We start from the raw sequence: 25786 nt of genomic DNA, 5'->3' as shown, positions 1-25786 counted from the left end.
GCTGCGGCAGTTGCTGGTTTCCATGTCTGATGATCTTCCTAGCAACAGCGACAGCACTATTCTGCATCATTGTTCCACAGCACAGTTTTATACGATAAGCTGGAGTATGCATCTTACAGATTTTAGACTGACGTTAGACATAAAGTGGTAAAATCTTTCTCAGGAGTTTCGTATTTGTAAAATATTTTTTTAAATAATGTTTTATGGAGTATTTTGCCTGCTTGCAATTTTAGGAAACTATTTAATAAAGCTTCCTACAAATGTTGAAATTATGGTTTTAATTTCTTTCTTTTCTTGTTTTATATTCACCATACTGGAAAAAGCAAACTAACCCATTTAATCTTATATTGCTTGCCAGATTGTCTGTAACCTATACATTAACATGCAAAAACATGGTGGATTCTGTGGAAAGCCTTTGGCAAATTACAGTTCTAGTACACAGTTACTAAGCAATATTTTCTTTGTTGGAGACAATAACAAGATAGTATCGCACTGTGCTCCGTGTCTCTGCTTCAGGCTTTCAAGGAAATTAGAACGAAGAGCAAGCGACACTAGGCAGGATCGTGGTGGTTTCAACATTGCCTCGCTACAACCACTCTTGCACACTCTTTACGTGGGAAACGCTTGGTTGAAGTCTCTTCGTTTCTTTCACACCGCCACTTATGAACTCATAGTTTCCACAGGACAGTGACTGTTTCTGTGTTTTCTCAATAAAGTGGAACTTAGCTGCCTATTCCAATAGTCTTAAATGAACAGACAGTAACTGCTCTGAGTCCAGGCTTTACTTCTCCGCGGTTGCTGATTCATGCTTTACCTTGTACATTGAGGATGGCCTTGGTTCCCTTCACATAAACATTGCTTGCTCTGTACCTTTGCCTTGATCAATAGGGTTGATGCGCCTGAAGGGATCATTCTTTTGTTTTATAAATTCAGCAGCAGCAAAATGCCTGACCTGCCTTAGTCAACCGCTGCCCAGAGTTAAACACGACCTAAGCTTCATATCTTCAGGACATCTGTAGCTGTAGAGACCAACTTGTAGATAGATGATCCATAATGTTAATGTCTTCAATAAACTGCATCATTACTTGCCAACAGTCTAGCTGGGACAGTCGACTCCATTAGAAATCGAACGTTTGCAATCCCACTTGCCATACAGATATAATGTTTAATTGTGGTAATATCCGCTGGACTATGCAGCTTCAACTTCAGAGGAAACCGTGCCTGCAAGTAGGATTTTTCTCTCGTCCTTCCAGTAATTAAGGCTTCAAGACGGGTGCTGGCAATGTACAAATACTAGATAGGTGTTTACTGGTATTTCTTTATTCCAGTTGCATTGCTCATCTACCACGTTATTGCACTGAACCACGCTGCGTGTAACACGTTTGTATTGTAGAACATTGATACAGGTACACAGTTTGGTTCTATTCTTCATCAAGAGCCAATCCTGGGTTTGAACCTAGGTGCGCAGATTCAAAGTCCACAGTTTTGCAAACAGACCATAGCTCCCGACTGTACTGGGCTGTAGCGGTTACATATGAAGCAACAACCATTTGAAAAGGTGGCATAGCACCAAGTTTACAACCTTCACCTCATTATACCATCTTGGGGAGTTTGACTTTTTCATTTGGGAGAATGTAAGATAATAACACTTGACAGTTCTGCTGCTCTTCCGGTACAGAGTTGCCAAGTGTGATTGGAAGCGGGAGCATATGATGGGTGACGCTGAAGTTGTCGGTTTTTATTATCTAAATGGATAGAGCTTAGCAGTAATGTGACAGGACAGGTTAGGCAGGTAGGCGCTGTCGCATGATAGAATGACACTTTATTTGGCTGCATACAGAGACTACTACAATTGTGAGTCTCTCACATGAACCTTTTTCCACCTGGCTGGAGCCTACACGTACAGTATTTAAAAAAACAAATGTTAGCAACCCTACTTGCAACTAGGGACATGTTAGTAGCTTACATACTATTGCTTTGGGCTGTCCCTCTTTCTCAAAATATTTGCTTGGCGGGACAAAATGCTGTTGGAAACCTGTTGCCTTGGCACATTTAACTGGACAGTTAAACTCTTTTTAGCATGAGCCTTTTTGATAACATAGTTCAACAAAAAAAAATGTGATCCACGTAATATACAGTAGCTACCCTTGTAGACTTTCAGGAGAGCAATGTATAATAGTATTCTGCCCCACCCCACCCCCACACACAACCTCCTTCTCTAGGTTACCGATCTCTTGGTTCAGTTCTTGTCCTAGATCTATTTTGACTTCCCTCACTTTTGGCAAGGCATGTTCACCTATAGTCTGCATCAGTGAGACTCAAACCTGGTGAAGTAGTGATGTCACCACTACTCATTCTTTCTTTAGCCAATCGCAAGAGCTTGATTAGCTTGTTTATTAGTCAAGTACAGGTTTTGTAGATCTCGAAGGTGAAACCATATGGCTGGAGAGAAAAAAGAGGAACAGTTCTGCCTGCCTTTAAATCTCCTCGCATTCTTGCTGATCTCCACATAAGATGAGGGCGGGTCTGCACTGCCATTGGCTTAGAAGGGATGTGTTCCCTGCCTTTAAATCTCCTTGCATTCTTGCTGATCTCCACATAAGATGAGGGTGGGTGTGCACTACCATTTGCTTATAAGGTATGTGTTCAGCAACTGACCAATTGAAAAGTCCCTTTGAGATCTAATAGATGCAGAAGATTCACCTTGTAGACATGCTCCGCGAGTTCATGAAAATCTTAACTGGGTAAAATATTCTATATATTAGTCTGCAGATGCTTTTGGATACATTTCTGTGTAAAGAAAAATACTGCCCATTACTCGATACACCAAAAATATTAACCTAATTTCAAAGTCCTAATGCTTGACACCAGAAAGAGATGTTTAAGTATAAAGATATATTAGAAAGGTACACTTGAATATGAATACCTGAAAACATTTTAGAAGCAAACTCAGATTTGTAGAACGAAAAAAGAGAACAGACCAGTTTAACAACAAGCAGTGTATCCAAAAGGACAACGAACATCTGTGGGGATTTAGCCTCTGGCGTTATTTTCCCTGGTCTGTAATAAGCTATCCGAATAGCACATCTGTACCATGTACGTGTCCTTGATTTGTGCTTGTTCAGAAATATATCACTTCTTGGTGAAACGGCACAGGGTCCTGGCACTAGACACTTTTGCAATAGTCTTGGTTCTGCTGAACACACACGGCTGCATTGTAGTTTACTTTCTATCTATTCACAGTTTAGGGAATTAACACATTTGAAAGACACCTGAGAAGTACAGGCATATCGCACCGAGGTATTAAATATACAACACACTCTGTAACGAAAACAACTGAATTCGAAAAGTAAGCTAAAATTGAGATGATTATCAAATTAGCCCTTTGAATATTCATAATTACAAAAGAAAACTCTAAATCGTGTAACTTTTCTCAAATGCTGTTCAGTTACTAAAAGCCACAACATCAGGAAGGAATCTCCTTAAAAGCTGGGGTGTCTACAAGATGTGTGCACGAGAGGAATAAAACTGGGATTTTGGTCTCCTGTAACTGTGATTTTCCCTGGATTACAAAATGTAGTTAAGTGCTCACATTAAGACATAGATCTCCTACCCAAAGATAGAGAAAAAAAATAAAGCATGAATGGAGAGAAATGTGAAATACATTCCCCGTATCAATTATTCTTCCGAAGTAGGATGGTATTGGTATAGTCCAACAACAATTCCCAGCAATGGCGAGATACAGTGCCAGAGGCGTATGCAGATTTGTGGTGAAGGCTCACACCACTAATTTTTAAAACATGGATGTGATTTACAAAGCTACAGCTGTCAAGACTGTCAAACGACTGGTCACACTTAAATTAGTAAAACAATTCTGTTTAGAAGAAGCATTCTTCAGGTTTTCATTCCAAGAGTCTAGATGCTCCCTCAAGTAGTGGTGCAATTCCTCTGGAACGCTAAAGGAGTAAAGCTGAAATCGCATGCTATCGCTTATCTTTAAACATGATCCATCTGCACTGAAGACCCGAAGAGGCATGAGGGCTAAGCAATTTTCAAACCCTTTCCTTGTATCAAACCAGTAGGAAGCAGGATACCCCAAAAGAACGCCAAATATGCTGCACAAATTCCATTCTTGGCAGTTTACTGCCCCCATAGACACAGTTCCAGGTTCACCATTTCTAAATAGGGTGAGATGACTCAACAGTTCAAAAACGTGTCCCTTGATCTCCTCGGAATGGCATGGTTCACAGACCGTCGGACTTGTCTGGCCTGTCGAAGCATCAACAAAGGCAACAGCATTTCTGTGCAGAGCAGATTCCAGATTCAACACTGCATTCTCCACATTCACCACAATTATGTTATCTACTATGTCAAGGAGATGTACGTGGTGCTTGATCCAACCAATGAGTTGAAGTTCCTGAAGGAAGTTGCAGAGTGGCACAATCCCAGCTGTGCTGCAATCATACAGGAAGGCAGGTTTCAACCCACAATCTACAGCTAGTATTTCAGTGGCAAGGTTCAAGGCGATGGATGGAGGGAAACTCTTCTTCTTCTTCCCTGTCCCTAGATGACGTTGTGCTGCTGCGATCAACAGTGGAGAAAATGCTGCAGACATTATTTGGCGGTTCAAGCAAACATTTTGAAAAAGTGTCTGTTTCAGTAAACTAATCTAAGAAACCATCTTGAACCCTTATTGAATTAGGCTGATTCCATGCGATCACTGCTCTCAAATTTGTGAACTCATTACACATGTAATTTTGCTTTTGTTATGCTTCCATTCACTGAAAGAAAAAAAAAAGAACTATGTATTATTACAAGTTACATAAATAAGTCACTTAGATTAATGTAACCAAATGTGTGAAGAAAAGATTCACTTGACAAAGTAGTAGATACACGTCAACAGGGTTTAGCATTAAGAATGGTCAAAGTACTATTACAGTTGGTCACACAGAATACTCAGACATGGTACAGTCTGTGTTACTGTTACTTCCCAATTAGTATATTCGCATGGCCAGGCAGGTACATTTACTACTGGAATGCTCTCACCAGCCTCTAGTTCAATGATAAGTGCATCCGTGGGGCTGGATAACGTTACTGGAATCAGGATAGAATTGTCCAGCAGTAAAATCATTAAAGGCGGTTAGGGGATTACAGAATCGGAATAACAGATCTGTGCCGGACTTTGCCCCTACCGGACTGCTCCTACATTTGAAGAATATATCTATTTCGAAATTCTCAAAAAGTCTCAGGAGTAAAATGTATACATGCAGAATGTGTACAAGTTTTCAAAACCTCATAGGAAATGTAACACGAGTGACTATTTGCACATGTAAAATTTTTATTTCTCCACAAAGAAAGTATTTTCCCCTCTGCACATACCATTTTCTCTATATCCCCTCTTAATTTTGGTGGCAATTATTTACCATTCATATTGTGGAAGCAAACTTAAAGAAGTCCATTTGTATATTTTTCCATGTTTGGAAACTACTTGCAAATTGTTGGAGATTACCCACAAGATTAAGTTTCTGTGGGCATTGAAGAACCTTTACAGGTCGACTAAACCCAGAAGGCCCACTACCTAATACACTTCTACTACTACTTTTACAATTGTGAAAAGTCCACCATACTAGCAAAATTGCAGCACTCGTCAATGCATGTACTGAAAAGTCTGTCATTTCTCATTAACCAGAATCAGGAATTTTTGCCAGGCAATCAAAATGTTTGCATCCATAAATTTATCTTGGGTACAAAAACACTTTAAAAACATAGAGCCCGTGGTAGTTCTGTTTGCAATCGTTAGTTGATAAGAACAACCTTTTTGACCTCGAATATCTTTTGGATCCATTTGAGACGTCATCCTCAAACCTTTCACAGATGCGGAAGCACATGGGTTTGATAGGTTTCATGAGTCTAGTAAAGACATTCCAAAACCTGTAATTCACATTTAAAATCCCATAAGCATATTTCCTCACTGACACACCAAAAACCTCTAAACAATTTGAACCCAAACTTGAACCAGATGGTATTGCTTGGCCAAAATGTAAATACTTTTCTGGTCTGGTGTAAATCTGTTCAATAATTCTGAAAACAACCAAAAATGAGAGATTAAAAATGTCGCACGTCTGAATTCTGAATCTAACTCCATCACTCACAGGCTGAGAGAATTGAGAATTTCTTAATGTGACTTGTCAGACTTGCGCAAGCCATGGATTGTAAAAAAATATTGTGCAGTCTCATGAGAGCAAAGTGGGTACATCACAAACTGAAGGAGGGGTGGAAAAATTCCATGGCGCACAAAAATCAACTACTAACCACCAGTGGCAAATCACACTTTGACTCAAGGGGTGACATACAGCCTTTTTTATTCCCTAACACACTTTCACTGACTCACTTTTACTGACTAGGATATTAAGCTATAGAGTAAAGAGGCACTAGGCTATACACCAAGGATCTTAGACAACATCCCTATATCCAATAATACTAGCCCATCCCTGTTCCACTTTAGGAACGAGTTGCATATGCATCTCTTTAAAGAACACTACATCGTGATGAAATACACTTTTGCTATCAAGAATCAACTATTTTTCCAATCACTAAATGACTGCATCCTAGCCTTTGACACTGTACAGCTCTCGGCTGCCTTTTGGGAAGGCATGCGCTATACATATAACACATACATACGTACATACAATAGTCCTGTGACTGAGCTCCAACAAGTCCTTAATAGTCTGACCCAAGAAAAGTAAACTTGTATCTTTGAGGAATCTTTGGCTTACTCTTTCTTGTATCTTCCTCCATCTCAGGAAATTCCACACATTTCAGCCTCAGGAGGTAAGTTTCATAATGACACATAAGCATTCATTTCAGGGCCTTAGTCACCTTTAGCCCTGCAAGTCAACAGCAGACTAGTGCCATCACTTCTGGAGCAACATTTATCAATGGTCTTAAGCAGACAGGTTGGACTTCATCAGAGCAGCAGGCAGCTAAGACCTCTCACCTTTTCAGATCCAAGAAAATTCTCTGCTCAGACTGGGTCAAGTAAGGTATTTTAAAGTATAAACCAGTCAGTCCATCGGTCTTTCAGCAAGTTATCCAGCCAATCTTTTTTTTTTTTTTTTAACACCTTTATTTTCATTTTCAACAATCCTGCAGCAGTTACACAAACAGTATTGGCTGCAATCCACAGTACCTTCATGAGGAGCTCGGCTAGTTAGGTTCAGGACTTTACTGATCACAATAGCACATTGTGGCTCTCCTCTCCAGCCATCATTGATTATTTTCCCATTCTGGCTCACTCACGCTAATATCGGGCTCATCTTGATTTGCATTTAAGAACACCCCACTCAGTTCCCTCCATTCCCTGAGGTCATCTGCCAATTTCTCATCCCTTCGGCTCAATTTCATATGTTGTTCTTCGGCCATGGTCCACTCTCTCACATTGCGGTGCCATGCATCTACTGTGGAGGAGTTATGCCCCATCCATGTTATAGCAACCCTACGTTTTGCTAACACTAACAGCAGCTGCATTAACTTGTAAGCCATCTTACATCCTTTAGGTTTTTTAATGTGACCCAGTAAACAGTGTAGCGGTGAGCAGTCAATTTGGAATATTCCCCTCTGTACATCGGCCCTTACCTGGGTCCACAATACATCCATCCTAGGGCAACTCCAAGCTAAGTGTAGAAAATCCGCTGCTCTATCCCCACATCGTGGAAAGTGATCTGTTCGAGAAGGTGTAATACGATCAAGTTTCGCTGGCATATATGTGTGGGGCAAAAAATTGTAATGCACCAACCTAAAACGTGCTTTACAGGATACTGTATGTGTCAGCCCACTAATGGCGGTGCACATCTTATCTTACATGGGTGTTTGCAGGTCTGCATTCCATGCCTCCCTCGCCCTAGGGGGAAGACCAGCAGCATTCAACCTCATCGTTTCGTAAAGCAAGCAGATCAATCGACGTCCAGCGCCACAGGTTCGAATTAGGTCTATGGTGTGTGTTGTCTGCAGGATCACGGGATAGGCAGCCCATGTCACTTTAAACACTTCCACCAACCCTGTGTAGTGCAAGTAGTGCCCTTGTACCAGTGTGAGATTCCCACACGCCTGATCATGTTTTAAAAGTCTCACCAGTGTATAAGTCTGCCATCACTTCGCAGCCATCGTCCCTCCAATCCTGGAATGACATGTGTGCCATCATTTGTTGCACTGGCGCCAATATCCATACAGGCAGTTCCTGATGAAACGGGCCATGTTTCAGGACTGATTCCATGTACAACTGCCAAACAGAAGAGGTTTGACCTACTATGTAGGCCACTTCGCCTGTGACCACACCAATAGTCTCTTCTCCCAGTTGTCTCCCTCATCAAACCACCGGGTTGCATGTTGCAGATGCGTCGTGTAATAATCTAGTAATCCCGCCTTGGCGCCTCCAGTCCCACCTCCTCATACCATCGAGACAGGGTGCTCAGTGCCACCCTACTATTGGGACCCGCCTAGAGCAGAGATGTGAACACCGAGTTCAGTTGTTTGCAAACAATCTTGGGGATAGCGCATAATGTATTCTGCAAAGCATAAAGACAGTGTGCGAGTACCACCATCTTGGACAGTGCCAGTCTGCCCAACAGTGAGAGCGGCAACAAGTTCTAAAAGGCCACCGATCTCCACAATGCAGCAACTACTCTATCCACATTTAGGTTGAGCAGTTGGGCATCTGTAAGCGCTACCTGTACAGCCAGATAGCTAAAATGTGCCAGTTTCCCAGCACAACCTAAGGCAAGGGAAGCATTCATGGGGTAACTTTGCCATGTTCGCCAAGGAAAGATTAAGGATTTGTGGCGAATTAGATGCAGGCCAGACAAGTGCCCAAAATCATAAAGGAGCCTCAACAGATTAAGTAGTGCCATCCAGGGTGAAGCTATGCAGAACAAAGCTTTGTCTGCATATAATGTAACGTGCGGCTCCACCTAGACGAAAGGCCCACTTACCAATTTCTCGCCGCACCCAAACGGCTAACGGCTCAATCGCCAGGGCAAATAACAGTGGTGAGAGTGGGCACCCCTGACACGTTCCCCTATTCACATTCTTGAGGGACTCTGACCCACCCGAATCCTAGCGTGTGGGCCGGAAGAGCAATTTGACCCAGCACTGAAACTACGGCCCTATGCCCACCACTCTCGGCACTTCCTGTTGGTAACCCCAATCCACAGTATCAAAGGACTTCTCCAGGTGTATCAACACCAGGGCCAGTTCCTCATTTCTATGCTTCGCTTCATGTAATATATGAGATTACAGCTGCAGATTCATGCCCGATCAAGTGCCTCCCCGTACTCTTGTAGTAGGGACTGCCCCACCGTAGCCGAGAATGCCTGATAGAACTCTGGCGGGAATCTGTCCGCCCTCCCCAGAGCATTCGCCCTAGGGAGCGCCTGTAGCGCTGCGCCCACCTACTCCAATGATAACTGGGCATACACTGCCTCCACACACAACAGGGGTAGGTGCGCCAGGGGTAATCCCTCCAAAAGTGGTATATAGCGGTCTGCTTGGACAGCAGGGTCCGCCTTGTGCACTTTTCTTAAGTGTCGCTGAAATACCTCAAGAATGGCTGCTCTGGTGTACACTATTGTAGCTTCCGGCGTGAGCAGACACGTAGTCAGCGATAGGGCTTGTTCCCTCCGCAAGATCCAGGCCAAAAGGTGCCCAGGCTAGTCCCTATTCCTGTGTAACGTTCTCTGTACTGACGGAGTGTGCGTTTATCTAGCCTATCCCATATGTCGCTGATGAGTCTGCGCAGACAGTTCTCTGTCATCAGCGCTCCAATGCACCTGTTCCTCTGCTTGGGCTGCCCCCAGGGCGTCCTCCTGCTCTTTGAGCTCCCGCCAGACCCCACACATTAGTCACATACATACATCCCTCAACACCACATTCAGTGCTTCCCACTCCGTGACCCTACTAGCCATCCCCTCCCATTTAAATGCCATATATTCCGTCAGTCCATGAGACAGTGCCTCCCTGCCTACCGGGTCCTCTAGGATTTTAGCAGACATTCTCCATGTCCTCGGTACCTGGACAGGACCTCCCCACTTCAATACTGAGTTAACTGGGGAATGGTCGGATAGAAAACGAGCTAAGTGTGTCACTACAACGTCTTCTCCTCTGGACAGTCCAATATGTAGTTAAAGACCCCCATCTACAGAATGGGTACGTCCAACTCCTGTATTATTAAGTCTTCCATGACCTGATAAAACGCTGGATCATTGGCATACGGGGCGTAGGAGCTTAAAATGGAGTAATCACAACCGTCTAGTGTTCCCCTAATCAGCACATAGCGACTGTTCACCTCCGCCTCCGCCTCCATATATGTCAATGTGAAAGTTATCCCGGGAGCCACCCATATCAACACACCCCTAGCATAAGCCAAATAGGAAGAATGGTACATCTGACCATGTCATTTCTTGGCCACCCTGTCTAGATGTCTCCTGTAAGCATGCTATAGATAAGTGATGTCTTTTCAAGAAGGTAAGCACTCTATGCCTCCTGGTACAAGTGCCTAGGCCCCGGACATTCCAGGTCAGTAGTTTAAATTCAGTTGCCATCCCCATGTACTGCGTGTTTCAAATAAATCCCCTGTTGCCGACCCTTAACCACTGTGTGCTGCTGCTGCAAAAAGCTGCATCTAATAAACCAGCAATACATTAACAGCCCCCCCCCCCCCACCCATGGACAAATAACGTGCAACTGTGCAATCGTTAGTGCCCTCCCCCTGCTCGTGCCAGGATGTGCACAGCCTACCCATCAGTCCAACAGGGACTGGTTAATACCCCAGGGAGAACTAGAGTCCTGACCGGGATCAAACCATCATTGTGATCAGCCATAGCCCACGAAGGGGCAACAATGTATCAATCTCCAGTGTGTACACAATGCAGGCGACAGTTGCTCCTCTCATCCACCATCCCTCCCAAGTCTCCCGCCCAGCCACACCACCACTCGACCATCAAACAGTTCTGCAGCGTTACCACACGCACTGAAACCAGGGTCTACAGCACAAGTGCACATGGTCACTGCACTATCATAACAATAAAGAAGAAACAATAAAGGTATAGTCTTGGGCACCACTCTCAGTCGTCTTCCGTTTCCGGTGCTGGTGCTGGCAGGGAGTCAAGAACAACATCTTCTGTTGGGCTCAGGGTCACTGGCACATCTCCAGGCTCCAGTATGGACGAGGTAGAATGTGAGTCTGAAGCCTGCGTTTCTAACGTCCCAAGGTGCATGGTGCCATCCTCTCGAAAGGTGACCCTCTGTTACCCCAGCGGCATCTCGCTAGGCCACCCTGGGGTCTGTCCATTTCGTTGCACCCCCCCACTTGGACATGAGAGCCCCATCGTCACCTCTGGCTACGCGGTTCATGGGGAAGGAGAGCATCTCCCCGAATCTCAAGTCTCCCACACCTCCTCCGCCGTATCAAAGAAATGTGCGTTTCCTTGCACCAGAACCTTCAGTTTAGCTGGGTACAAAAGCATCTACTGTAGTTGCAAGGTCCGCAGCTGCTGCTTGGCTCCCAGAAATGACCTGAGCAGTTCCTTCGCCTGCCTGGAGTAGTCCGGGTATATGGTGATTTTACTATTGCCATGGGTAAGGTTTTAGCGCTCACATGCTACATGCAGTTTACAGTCGGGGTCACAGTAGTTAAGTATTTTGGATAGAATAGTCCACGGCTGGGCCCCTGGGGGGTGCGGCGGCACCAACGCTCTTTCCACAACCAAAAAGTCAGACAGGTACCATGGGCACAATGGAGTATGGATCCACTGTTCCGACGAGCTCCCCTCAACTTGTTACAGGAACCCCAGGACGCGGATGTTGCTGCGCAGGGCCCAACCCTCCGCATCTTCGACCCGACGCTCCAGAGCCCTCATGGTCGTGGCCATATAAGCCACCTGCTGTTCATAAAAACCACCTCTCCTCTTAGCTCAACAATGTCTCCATCCGCTGTGGACACCTTGTCCACTACTTTTCTCAGGTCCGCCCTCACTAGATTCACGTCCACCGAGACTATTTCTATTTGGTGTTCCAGGGCCGTTCTGGAGCCCTATATGGCTGCCAGCAGGTCCACGCTGGAGGGTTCCCCACCTCTATCTGCCCCCTCTTCGCTGGTACCCTTTTGTCTAGTTATCCCCTGTTGGGGGTGTTGCATCGTGGTATATTGAGTTATTGTGTTGGCGGAGGGGACACGGTGCCTTATCCTTACCCATGTCACAGAGGTCCAGGGCATCCTGTGTTTCAGCCAACAATTCCAATGGCATGTTCAAAAGAAGGCTAGGGCGCTGCTGGGTCCATTTAACGCCCCGCCCCATGGCGAGGGCCAAGGCCATTGGTGCACCCCCACCCAGTCTGCCCTCAATCCAGCCACCCGTGGTCAAGCCCCTGGGGGCACCGAAGTACAAGGCGCTCCAGGTCAGTTCCACTGCTCATGTAGACAATCAGAGTTCTCCAGCTCTACCCATAACTGGGAAGGCGGCCACATGAGAACGATATGGTAGGCTTTGTGTGGTGCTTATTCATGACCCGGGTCCGTCCCCTGCTAACGTGGCTTTCCTACGACTCAGTGGGAATCCTCCAGGTTCCAGGATCACTGCTGTGCCCAGGGCGGGCCCCCCACAGAACCCTCAGGGGCCCCTGACAAGCCACTGGGTCGCAATGTCATCTGTGCAGGTCCGCCAACATCTCCTCGGGCTCGCAGCTATCCCTTATTGCCCAGCCTGGCGGATCCCTCTCCGCTGACTCACCGATCTGAAGGCCAGACGGGGCCCCGTCCCCACCTCTCTTCGATGGCCCTCTGTCTCTCCCGTAATTTCTCACCCCCCGCATAGGTCCCTCAGGACCACTTCAATAACATCGCAGCACACACTGACGCAGTGGCCCCACCAGCTCTTCGTCCGCAGTTTCACCGGGGCTCCGGCCACGGCACAGGTCGCAAGCAAGGGCCGGCCACCTCGATGTCAGCCGCAGCACTCGCCGGGTGCCACAACTGGGGCAGTCCTCACCCCACCGGGGGCTGCAAGCACCCCTTGCTCTCCTCCTCATGCTGCACCGTGCGACGACATGCGGCAGCGACCACCACAGCTGGGGAGCCGATATCCTCCTCCTTCTGCCCTCGCTCATGAGGCAGGGTGCACCGCAGCTCAGGATGTGGCCCTAGGACGTCATCACAGGCCCCTGCCCAAAATGGTGGCCGCCAGGTGCCCAGTGCGCGTCTGCCGAAGCAGGTCTGTGTCTGCTACCGGCCTGCAGGATTCGGTAGGATTTCAGGATCAGGCTGGCCGGTTGCTTAAGAGCTCACGTCCTGTCAGCCATGTTGCTTGGCCACGTCACTGAGAGAATGAATTCCAACCAATCTTAATAAAGTTCCCAGGTTTCCCATTGACAGTGCTGCAGCAAAGAGATGCATTTCTTTTCCTGGACATTCAATCTGTAGTATTAAATCTATTCCAGATTTCCATCCACAAAAACAGCAAATCCCTATGTGAGCTGTGCAGATTCCACCCCTGCCTCCAAACTCTAGTCATATCCCTTCCAATTCATCACTGTGGGTGTCAAACGCCAATCCCTCCTTCCCATCCCCTCCCTAGGTAGGCCTTGTTCAAGACCTACAATAGGACACTGATCCACTAGCTCACCTGGCTTTTCCTTCTGTTATGCCTCAAGAGTTTACTCCTTCCCACTGATATTGTAAAAATACACCCTCCTCTCCAACTTCCTATACCTGTACTCTGAGCCACTGTTCTTTGTGCCTGCAGACCTGCTCATGAACTGCCTTACCAGAGTGACAGCTATAGGAATTTGGAAACCAAAGTATATGTTCTTTTAAACAGAGCACTCCTTGGTACTGAACGACAGGCTGCTACCCTTAGAAAGATCAATAAATACGGTGTCCAGAGCAGACAAATGAGCAGAATACAGCATAAAGGTGGATTTATTTACAAGAAGATATAATGCAATGCCTCTGAACCTAACCCAGACTCTGTGCTACAAATGCTGATCTACATCCAGCACCAGAATGCAATGGCACGGGCATGGACAAATGGAAGACACTGCCTGTGTTTTTCTCATGTTACTGGCACAGTATGCACTGGTACATGTATGTGGCTTTGCCTACAGTCCACAGAAGACACTCTGGCACCTATAACCTTTGCCCCATTTGATGTATGGGTGAATGAGAGGTATGGTCATGGCTCCAAAAGTGTATTTCCCATGTAAATTACCATACACAATATTTGAAAAAACTTCTGGCCAAATGTTATTCTTTGTAAGTACTGCAGTCATTAGGCTCTGGGCACCTGGTATGTCCCATGGTCAGTCCCTACGATCTAAGGCTGCAGAAAGATATATATATATATATATATATATATATATATATATATATATATATATATATATATATATATATATTTATTTATTTTTTTTAACTAAAAAAACACTGGTTACAGGGACGTTATTTAGTTAGGAAATAGAGTTTACAGGGACGTTATAGTTAAGCTGTCGCTCTAATGAAATAATGTCAGGGTTCGCTCGCCTTCCCAGAGCCTGACTATTGAAAACAACATGCAGGAACATTTTCTTTGCTTTTCTTATCCCTCTCTTTACACCTATGCAGAACTCCCTAAAGTGTTAAAAGGACTCTCACCAACTGAGATTCGCCATGGCAAGCTTCATCATTGAGACCTCAACCAGATACCTCGTATATCTGGAGGGGCCGGACCCTGGAAACCAAGGTATCTCTTTGATTGTATAAATCTATATATGTTTCTGTGCGCTGTTTCTGTGGTACATTTACAAGAGTTTTTGACATTGTCACCAAGAGTCCTACGGGGCCCAGTGAGGTCCCCTGGGTGATCATGCCAGAGCAGCCCCTGGGCTCCTGAGGAATCCCGCTGGCTCAAAAAAGAATTTATAAAAGAAGGAAAATGTTGCCAACACTGCGCTCCACACATTTCCACACCATGCCATGCACCGATATGATACACTGCTTATCAGCTTACATATTACATAACTGATGATATCTGCAATCTACAGTGTAATCGATGACAGTGCAAGTTATAATTAGGTAAATTATGTATATCTTGTGGAATTCAGTGTTTTTTAGGTTTCTAAACATTAGTGCACCGGTCTCCAACCTTTTCTGCAGTGAGAGCTACTTATGATCAGTGAAAATCATTCAACGGCGGCACCTCCGTTAATGCGGAGGAGAGTCGCCCCACCTGCTGCGGGTGCAGCAGGTACACACAGAATAATAAAATGGTCATTACCTTACCATTTTATTATTCTATGTGCCGCTGGCCAAGCTACCACAAGTGTGATGGTGGGGGGGGAGCAGACAGATTCCTGCACATTGCAGTATGACTGCTTCAACTGGGTATGACAGATCATGACAGATTGGCCAAATCTGTCATGCGAACCTCAGAGCCTGCAAACCCAATGCTGTAAAACAGTCGAGGGATTGCAGGCACAGGCACCAGCCTCCAAAAAAGTTTTTGGTTAGCCTGCTCTAACCAATCCAGCTCAAGGATTGGCTGTATTTGGAAGCAGGAAATAAACCACCTTTCTTTCCTGCTCGTTGTCAGGAAGGGCAACAGGCAACATATCGGTGAGTTTTACGGCGCGCTGTACCCTATCTATTTTAAAAGTAGCTAGTCTCCCCTGAAATCATTGTGAGCTACTGAAGACCAAGCCACTCGCGCAATGTTACCAGACACCCCCACGCCCGTTTCATTCATCATGCCTTGTGTCCATGGAGCCAAAGACTATGGTTTTAACAAAATACTTTGACAAAGGGCACTCTGACAGGACTGCCATGTGTGTCAGTGAGTGTGGCCTTTGGAGATGTATGAACATGTGTGTATATAAATGGGATATATGAGTATGGGGTGAATGAGTCTGTCATATGTACTTGTGGCACAGGACATACCTTCGCCATATGCAACCCTTTTTTTAAATGGAAGAAATTTAAAGAGCAAAAAATAATATAATATGGAACATGTTTTTGCACTTTAAATTTCTCCCGCTTCAAAAAATGACTGTAATTTTCAGTTATAAATATGACATTGCGTCTACCAGCCACTGGGAGCAAGATGCCTTCTGTGTGTAAATGCTCGGGAGACATGGTGCCATGTTTACAGAAGCCTTTGTATTAAGCATCCTGACCTTCAATAGCACAAGCTGCGGGCTGCGGAGCCAAACTTTCTTTCAGAAATTAATCCCTGGCATACAAACTTTAAGGTGAACTTTCGAAGGTGACTTTTCATTGTTTCCGGTTCTGGGTCATACAGAGCAACACGGAGAGAGCAGAGGTGTGCAGATGCCGGGTGGAGACCAGAAGGCAGCTGCAGAGGCTGTGGAGCGGCGTGGAGGCAGAATATGCAGAACTGAATGGGGGAGAGGGGCGGGCTGGGGCATGTTAGGGCCGTCCTGGTCCAGTCAGCTGTCTACTTGACATCTACTTGCCGACCACGCCCGGTCCGTCAGTGGCGGCTCCGGGGGCCTTGGGACCGACAGGGTTGAGTCCCCTGCCACCCATTGCATTAGCCACCACCGCCCCACAAGCATTGCAGAAAAAGCAGAGTGCAGACGCTGGGAGGAGACAGCAGAGGCCGCCGTATTGGTACCTCCTTGGTCCGGTTAGCCATCTACTTGCCGGTCACGCCCGCGGGACGGTCTGCAGCAACCAGTGGCAGCTTTGACCGCTCCGGGGCAACCTGCCCGCAGCACACAGCAAGTCATCTCCTCAGTAAACACAAGACCACCATTAGCAACACTTGCTGACCAACGTTCCTCGGGGATGAATAGGATCCAGTTGCAGTTGGCGGTTTATCCCTATCCCCGTCAGTTTCCATACACCCCAGTGCCCCATGCTCAGGTCCACCGTCCGGCAATACATGTCCAGAGCAAGGGTCCGGCATAAGCAAGCAAGGTGGTAAGGCTCTAGAGACGCGACACAACAGCTGCTAGGCATGGAGGCGGCCGGCACTAGTACGGTGCGACTTGTGCCTCTCCAACATTAGGGCACATACCAGCCATGCTCTGCGCATGTAACACAAGAGGAGCGCACAGCATTCAGCACACCTCCAACAGCCACCCAAGTAACCAAAGGCTCCACCACCGCCATCCAGCCACCCAGCTAGACTTAATGTAACGCCCTGAACGTCTCAGGATCGTTTAACAGACACGACAATGAAGACGCAACCACTAGTGAAGGGTTAGTTGTTTTAATGAAGGCAAATATAATACAAAGAATAAACAAAAGTTATAGTCACTGGAATCCTCCAGGCTAAGTACGTTACCAGCCCACAGCACGGATGGTCCTAACCGTCCTCTGCATATACGCCGGTCCCGGCGTATGCCAACAGAGGGCAGAAATGAAATGGCCGACAATGCCAATCGGTAGGCTGTGAGGGGCACGAAGAGTGTTGGGGAGAATCGAGGAGTCAGGGAAACACCCAGCCGGGGTCTCTACCTGAAGGGAGCAGCCGCTCAACCTCTTCCTCAGACTGCACCGGGACGCGGAGTCACCTCCTGGTGATGCGTCACCGATACCCCAATCACAAACAAGAAGACTGAACCGAGAGCAGCCGCTCGATCGATCCTGTGGACTTCCGAGTCTGTAACGCGGCAAACACCTCCTGGTGTGCGTTACAGCTGGCAGTCCCTGTGTCTCTGGTCGGGCTGGGAGTTACGACTCCAACCAGCAAAAGCGCCACTGCGCTTGGACTCAGCCGAGTCAAAAAGCGAAGCTCAATGGTTGACCGGTAGAGCTTCCGGGTCCTTCACAGGTGACGATGGGGCAAGACACGGCCCAGGGAGTAACGACTCGACCTACCTCCGTTCTTGCCTTACTGGAGCACCACTCCGGAACACTGCTCTTCACGAAGCAGGTACGTCGGTGTGAACACAATATCCGACAGCGTTGTACCTCCCGGTTCCTCCCTTTATAGGGCGTGTTTTCCTTGAGTTATGTAACAGCTCTCCTGTTTACATAAGGGCGTGTTTCCTTGAGTTATGTAACAGCTCTCCTGTTTACATAAGGGCGTGTTTCCCTTGAGTTATGTAACAGCTCTCCTGTTTACATAAGGGCGTGTTTCCCTTGAGTTATGTAACAGCTCTCCTGTTTACATAAGGGCGTGTTTTCCTTGAGTTATGTAACAGCTCTCCTGTTTACATAAGGGCGTGTTTCCCTTGTATGACAGGAATTCTTGACAGTACATCCTCCCTCTCAGCGGCTCCCCACGGGTCCAGCGCTGGCAGGAAAACGCCGATGGAACAAGGAGACCAAGCGCGGAGCATGAACCCCTTCAGCCGGTTCCCATGAATGCTCCTCCGGGCCATAGCCTTTCCACGCAACCAGGTACCACAGCTTCCCCCTGCGCCATTTGGACGCCCGTATGCCCGACACTTCATACTCCACCTCCGACTCCACGCCTACCGGCCGAGGTGTCCCAGACGGCTTGGAGGGTGCTGGTTTGAGCAATGATACATGAAAGACAGGGTGTATCCGCAATGACTGGGGCAAGCACACCTTCACGTTCACGGGACCCATACACTTGGTAATTCGATAGGGGCCCATGTACTTGGGATGGAACACACTGTTCTTTCGAAACCTCATGTTTCTTGTGGATATCCAGACGTAGTCTCCAGTGCGGTACAGTGGCCCGGGCCTTCTCTTCCTATCTGCCGCAGCCTTGTATCTTCTCTTGGCCTCTATTAGGACAGCCCTTGAGCGCATCAATGTGTCTTTTATGTGTGCCACCCTGTCCGCTGTGGCGGGAATCCTGTCCTCTCTGAACGGATGTAGAAATGGCAAGAACCTGGGATGTTGGCCATAGTTGCTGTAGAACGGAGATGACTGTGTGGAGCTGTGAGTGGCGTTGTTATAGGCTATCTCTGCAACCCATAGCAAGTCGACCCATTCTTCCCTGCCCTGGTCCACAAAACATCGCAGATACTGTTTGAGCGTTTGGTTCAGGCGCTCGGTTTGGCCGTCCGTTTGAGGGTGGTAGCTGGTGGACAGGGCGGTCTTAACATGCAGCGCAGTGCACCAAGTCTTCCAGAATTGCGCAGTAAACTGCGACCCCCGGTCCGACACGATCACCCCAGGTAATCCATGCAGTCGTACCACATTCTTTAGGAGTAGTGACGCCAATTCCCCGGCCGTAGGGACTCTCTTGCAGGGGATGAAGTGCCCCATTTTCGTCAAGTAATCCACCACCACCAGTATTGCCGTCATCCCCTGGTCTACCGGTAGGCCCACCACGAAGTCCAGTGATATGCTATCCCATGGTCTATCCGGGGTTGGAAGTGGATGTAAGAGCCCTTGGGTTCGGCCATGGTCGGCCTTCATGGTAGCACACGTAGGACACTCCTGTCCCCACCTCCTGACATCCACTCTCATGGTTGGCCACCAGAAATGCCGTCCCATGCTAGCCACCGTTTTTTCAAAGCCCAAATGACCTGCGCATGGAGAGTCATGGCACCAGATGAATGCTTGTTTCCTTAGCCTAGGCGTGGGTATCAATAGGCACCTGCCCTTCAGGGGTATCCCGTCCTTCAGCTGCCATTCTCTGTGACTGAGGAGCCACCTCCGCCATGCGAATGACCTGATCCCTCTCTTTATTCCCCTCAGGAAAGTATCCGGTTGGATAACCCCCAATACCATCCTCGGGGAAATGATGGAACGCTCGGTCGCAGGCAATGGTTCCTTAACTGCAGATTGACGGGACAGGGCGTCCGCCTTTCGGTTTTCCGTCCCCGGCCGATATGTGATGCGGAAGTTGAACCCCGCAAAGAAGATCATCCACCGCAGCTGCCTGGGAGAAAGGTGTCTAGTGGCCGTCATGAACTGTAGGTTCCGATGGTCCGTGTACACCGATACCACATGTCTTGCCCCCATCAACCAATGCCTCCATTCGGTGAAGGCGTCCTTGATTGCGAGAAGCTCCTTCTCCGCAATATGGTAGTTGCGTTCGGCGTCGTTGAGTTTGCGGGACATGTACGCAACGGGATGAAGCACCCCTGTGTCGTGGTTGCGTTGGGACAAGATAGCCCCCAGCGCCACATCCGATGCGTCCGCTTCCACCACGTAGGGGAGATCCGGATCGGGGTGAGCCAACACCGGCGCCTTACCAAAGGCGCTTTTCAGGGCCTCAAAGGCTTTGTTCGCTTCAGGGGACCAGACAAACTCCTTGGACTTCCTCAGTAGCTGTGTGATTGGGGCCACCACTCCTGAAAATCCATCTATGAACCGCCTGTAAAAGTTGGCGAAGCCAATGAAACTTTGGACGTCCTTCACGCTTTGGGGCACCGGCCATTCTTTCACCGCCTTGATCTTTCGTTCTGCCATCTCCTGTCCCTCTGGACTCAGCATCACTCCGAGGAATTCCACGGATGTGACGTGGAAGTCACACTTGCTGAGTTTACAAAACAGCATGTTTTCCCTCAGCTTTTGGAGCACAGCTTTGACGTGGTGTACGTGCTCCTCCACACTGGACGAATAGATGAGGATGTCGTCGATATATACGACCACGTAGATATCAAACTCCTCTCTGAATACCTCATTCAAAAAGTACTGAAAGGCTGCCGGGGCGTTGCACAGACCGAACGGCATGACGAGGTACTCAAAAAGGCCGAACCTGGTCTTAAAGGCGGTCTTCCACTCGTCTCCGTCCCTCATGCGCACCAGATGGTATGCCCCTTTCAAATCCAACTTGGTGTAGATACGAGCTTTCTTGACCTGTTCCAGAAGTACACTGATGAGAGGCAAGGGGTACCGATTTTTTATGGTTATCGCATTCAATGCCCTAAAGTCCACACAGGCTCTCAGCTCCCCATTAGCCTTCGGGATGAAGAAGAGTGGCGAGGCGGCCGGAGACTTGGACGGGCGGATGAATCCTAGCTTGAGGAGTTTATCCAGGTACCCCCGGAGATGCACGTTTTCAGGCTCCGTCAGGGCATACAGCCTGCCGCTGGGAACGCTGGCCCCTGGCACCAGGTCGATCTGGCAGTCAAACTGTCTATGTGGTGGTAGCACTTCCGCCTTCACCTCATCAAATACATCCTCAAAACTGTGATAAGCCTGGGGGAGAGCAACATCTTTTTCTGCCGCTGTAGCCACCGTCTGACTCCCGCTCTCATCTGCGTCAAGGGATTCCGTTCTTATTCCACAATGCAGGATGCAATACGGTGACGTCATTTCGATGCGATGTGTTGGCCAATCCACAAAGGGGTTGTGTTTCTGTAGCCACGGCAATCCCAATATGACGCCATATTGGGGCGCTCGGATGATGTTAAAATCGATTTGTTCCAAATGGTTCCACCCATATCTCATCGGAAGGACCCCCGTGTGCTGCCCGATGGGCCCCGTCACCAATCGCCTTCCGTCTACAGCATAGACGTCTTCGGGTACAGCTTTGGGAAGAAGCACTAGCCCTAGTCTGCATGCCTCGTTGTGGTCCATAAACATGCCAGTGGCCCCTGAATCCACCATGGCCACAACGGGTATCCACTGGTCATGCACTCCCACGTGCACCGTGAGAAACAGGTGTCGTTGTCCCTTAGTGACCGAGTTGGAAAGTGAAGGGATGGATGAGTGACTCCGAGATGCCCCTTCTCTGGTCTTGGAGTCCTCCAGTTTTCCGCCGGTATGTCCACCACGGCTGTTACCGACCGGTTGGCCCGATAACGTGACGTCTTCGGTTTGGCAGGGCATTCACGTACGTAGTGGCCTTTTTTGCCACAATATAGGCACAATCCTTGTTTACGGCATGACTCTTTCTCCGTGGCTGTGAGGCTCGCTCGTATTGCGCCGATGTCCATGGGTTCTCCCTTGGATGCGGTGGAAGTTTCAGGACTTCCCACCGTCACATAGGATGGAAGGGATTTTCCTTTTCTCCCATGATCCCCCTTTCTTTCACTTAGCCTATGTTCCAGCCGTAATACCAGGTTGATAAGGCCCTCACATGTCTTGGGTTGAGGGTCAATATGAGCCACGGCGTCCTTGAGCTCATCGCACAGCCCTTGATGGAAGAGCGCCGTCTGTTTAGCAACAGGCCACTTGGTTTCCGCAACCAGCCTTCGGAACGCGTTGAGATACTTCACCAGGTCGTTGGATCCCTGTCTCAACTCAAGCATTTCACGGTCCGCCGTGTACGAGTCAGCCCTTCTGTCGAATACCTTCAGGAATTCCTCGCGAAAAGCACCCCAATCACATAAGATGGGGTCGTCCCTGCTCACCAGAGGTACGGCCCATTGTGCCGCGTTTCCAGCCAAATAGGATATAAGGAAAGCCACACGAGCCTGATTCGTGGGGAACGCCTTTGGTTTGCACGATAAATGTAGCGCCACTTGTGTGAGGAATACCTGCACTGTGTTAGGATCCCCACTGTACCTCTCTGGTGTCGCCAAGGGGATGGCTACCGGCATTTCCACTACTACCGCAGGGGTCTGATTCGTGAGGGAGGTGCTGGGCGTGAGCGGGTCCAATTGGATAGCATCCAGTCTGGCTTTTACATCGGCTGTTTCTTGCCTAGAGGCAGCCACTTCAACTTGCATGGCCGCTAAAGCAGCCAGCACATCATCAAGTGTTGCCATGTCTGTTATCGACCGGGAGACAGTTAGTGTTATTAAGGTCGGATATTTTGTAACGCCCTGAACGTCTCAGGATCGTTTAACAGACACGACAATGAAGACGCAACCACTAGTGAAGGGTTAGTTGTTTTAATGAAGGCAAATATAATACAAAGAATAAACAAAAGTTATAGTCACTGGAATCCTCCAGGCTAAGTACGTTACCAGCCCACAGCACGGATGGTCCTAACCGTCCTCTGCATATACGCCGGTCCCGGCGTATGCCAACAGAGGGCAGAAATGAAATGGCCGACAATGCCAATCGGTAGGCTGTGAGGGGCACGAAGAGTGTTGGGGAGAATCGAGGAGTCAGGGAAACACCCAGCCGGGGTCTCTACCTGAAGGGAGCAGCCGCTCAACCTCTTCCTCAGACTGCACCGGGACGCGGAGTCACCTCCTGGTGATGCGTCACCGATACCCCAATCACAAACAAGAAGACTGAACCGAGAGCAGCCGCTCGATCGATCCTGTGGACTTCCGAGTCTGTAACGCGGCAAACACCTCCTGGTGTGCGTTACAGCTGGCAGTCCCTGTGTCTCTGGTCGGGCTGGGAGTTACGACTCCAACCAGCAAAAGCGCCACTGCGCTTGGACTCAGCCGAGTCAAAAAGCGAAGCTCAATGGTTGACCGGTAGAGCTTCCGGGTCCTTCACAGGTGACGATGGGGCAAGACACGGCCCAGGGAGTAACGACTCGACCTACCTCCGTTCTTGCCTTACTGGAGCACCACTCCGGAACACTGCTCTTCACGAAGCAGGTACGTCGGTGTGAACACAATATCCGACAGCGTTGTACCTCCCGGTTCCTCCCTTTATAGGGCGTGTTTTCCTTGAGTTATGTAACAGCTCTCCTGTTTACATAAGGGCGTGTTTCCTTGAGTTATGTAACAGCTCTCCTGTTTACATAAGGGCGTGTTTCCCTTGAGTTATGTAACAGCTCTCCTGTTTACATAAGGGCGTGTTTCCCTTGAGTTATGTAACAGCTCTCCTGTTTACATAAGGGCGTGTTTTCCTTGAGTTATGTAACAGCTCTCCTGTTTACATAAGGGCGTGTTTCCCTTGTATGACAGGAATTCTTGACACTTAACACCACCCATGGCTTTTAATCACGTCTGTCAAAGTCCAGGTTTCTGCCAGGAGATACTCCATGTGTTCCTCTCCCCGCCCATCTAGACCGCTGAATGCCTTAACCACACATATGCATGGTTAAGGCAGATGCGTGGTTTAGGCAAGCGTTGTTCTGCTTGTGTGGAAAGGCAGTCATGAGTCAGCTCGGTTGTTAAGGCTGTTTTCCTTTTGTAGGTCCCTTGAGAGGGTGAGCTTGTAATCTTGCATGGGAAGGGGATATTTGGCTTGACCCATCCCAGATGGTAACTGCAAGGCTTATTTTGCCCGTGTGCAAGTGTGAATCGGTGACCCCTGTAAGCCAGGAGAGGGACACTGTGGGCTGCGCCATGCATTGAGTTCTATGCAGGGACCGCCAAGCCCATACCGGCTCTTTGAAGTGACCCAGAATGCCAGAGGGAGCGACCATAGAAGTAATATTGCCAACAAAGTGCCAAGACTTCTGTATGCCTTAGTGGCAACCCAGTATGCCAGGAGGGGCTGCCATGGTACATGTTTTGACGTCCTGATTCGAATGAGCCCTGGCAGTGACACACGGATTTAGCATCAGAAAAATTCAAACAAGTCACAAATTAGGAATTTAGTGCTTTGACGCTGCCGGCTATTATTCATCTTTATTTAAGAAAGAATGATACAAGTCATAAAAGGTCACAAAGAGGATCGTTCTACTCTTTGCTGTTTCTACAAATGAACCTTTAATGAACCAAGCCACGCAAACAAGAAATTTGGGTTCTGCCTTGAGGCGGAAAGATTTTTACTCTTCCTAAACTAAAGAAACAGTGACATTTCCAACACAAAACTCTTTTCCTCGCTCTTCAAGTAATACACAATTGTTTCCTATTTCAGAAATTACCCAGACCTTGTCCTCAGGAGAACCCGTAAAGGAATTAGGGTTTGAAACGCATAGGCCACGACTAATGGGGTATCCTTGCACAACGTAGATCAATATGGAGGACTAAAAATTAATTTTCAGTGTAAAAGAAAAACAATCCCATCAAGTCCATATTAGATATCTTGGACCCCCATACTGTACACCAAGAGCCCCTGTTGTTAATCTATCGCTCTGGCTCCCCAAATGTAGGACTGGTTGAATATTGAATTTTATATGTTTTTTATTTGTTTATGCTCTAAGATTTGTTTGTCACAATGAACACAAAGATTTTTTTAAACGTTGTACATTTCATAATAGAAAGTTGATATTTCTCTCTTGCTTGAAAAGATATTTAAGATTAAAAAGTGATATGAGCATTTGTAAAAAAATATACAGAGGTCATGTTTATTGAGTAAAAATGATCTTCACAAGAAGTAAAATTGTTAAAATGACGCAGCCACCTATTGTTGTTTCGTGTTTATATGGTATAGGTTACGGCACAGGAGAGTTACTGCAGCAACCCCATATGCCAGGAGCGACATGGTACAAAGTATTGTCAAGTTCGCCCCATCACCAGGGAAAACTAAAGCTGCGACCTGCGGGTGGAAACTGAGCACCAAGACCTGCCCCCTCACTGACCCTGTGGATTAAGGAGGACGCCGAGTGGACTTCATTCCGCCGCTTTCATCCAATCTGGGAGTACAAGATCAACTCCTTCCCCCCCGTGTGGGGACTGGCTGAACTTATTGCACCACCAGAAGCCTGGAGCACCTCCAATCGCTGTTGAGACAGGCAGCACTGCTTGGGAGAGAGCCTGCGACTGCTGCTGCGTGTACCACAAGCTGCCCGAATATGCGGAGCAGGTTCAGAGCATTGCAAGTGCCAACAGACGGGCACCCGCTGAAGTGCTGAACGCTTCTGTGCTGCTGGAGCGGGTAAGACTTGATTTGTGCCCCGGGTGATTAGCTGCTGAAGGTGATGTGGCACTGTAGACACTTTTGACGATTTCCCGAGAGTCAAAGAGGACTCTTGAGTAAGGCCTACTAGTGAGCATTCCCTGGATGCGGCCATCAGTGAAAGCAGAATTATCCTGTACACACTGCAAGGGAGAGTGTGGGAAAGGG

General features: G+C 47.8%; 1 protein-coding gene and 1 long non-coding RNA gene across 2 annotated transcripts in view; one reads left to right on the top strand and one right to left on the bottom strand.

Moving 5' to 3' along the window:
- LOC146869279 (uncharacterized) lies at positions 1–25650 on the top strand. The gene is made up of 3 exons (XR_014981383.1): positions 1–147; positions 14651–14768; positions 25154–25650. It is a non-coding gene; the product is annotated as an uncharacterized LOC146869279 (long non-coding RNA).
- LOC146869278 (UPF0739 protein C1orf74 homolog) overlaps positions 2942–25786 on the bottom strand; it is a 38556-nt gene continuing 15711 nt past the window's right edge. Inside the window, exon 2 of the mRNA XM_085653654.1 lies at positions 2942–4781. Coding sequence (XP_085509780.1) covers positions 3812–4615 — 804 coding nt within the window. The 5' untranslated portion in view covers positions 4616–4781 and the 3' untranslated portion in view covers positions 2942–3811. The remainder of the gene's footprint in view (positions 4782–25786) is intronic.

Source organism: Triturus cristatus, chromosome 1_1 (assembly GCF_964204655.1).
Source record: "Triturus cristatus chromosome 1_1, aTriCri1.1, whole genome shotgun sequence".
Classification (NCBI taxonomy): Eukaryota; Metazoa; Chordata; class Amphibia; order Caudata; family Salamandridae; genus Triturus; species Triturus cristatus.
This window is presented reverse-complemented; position numbering and strand designations above follow the sequence as displayed.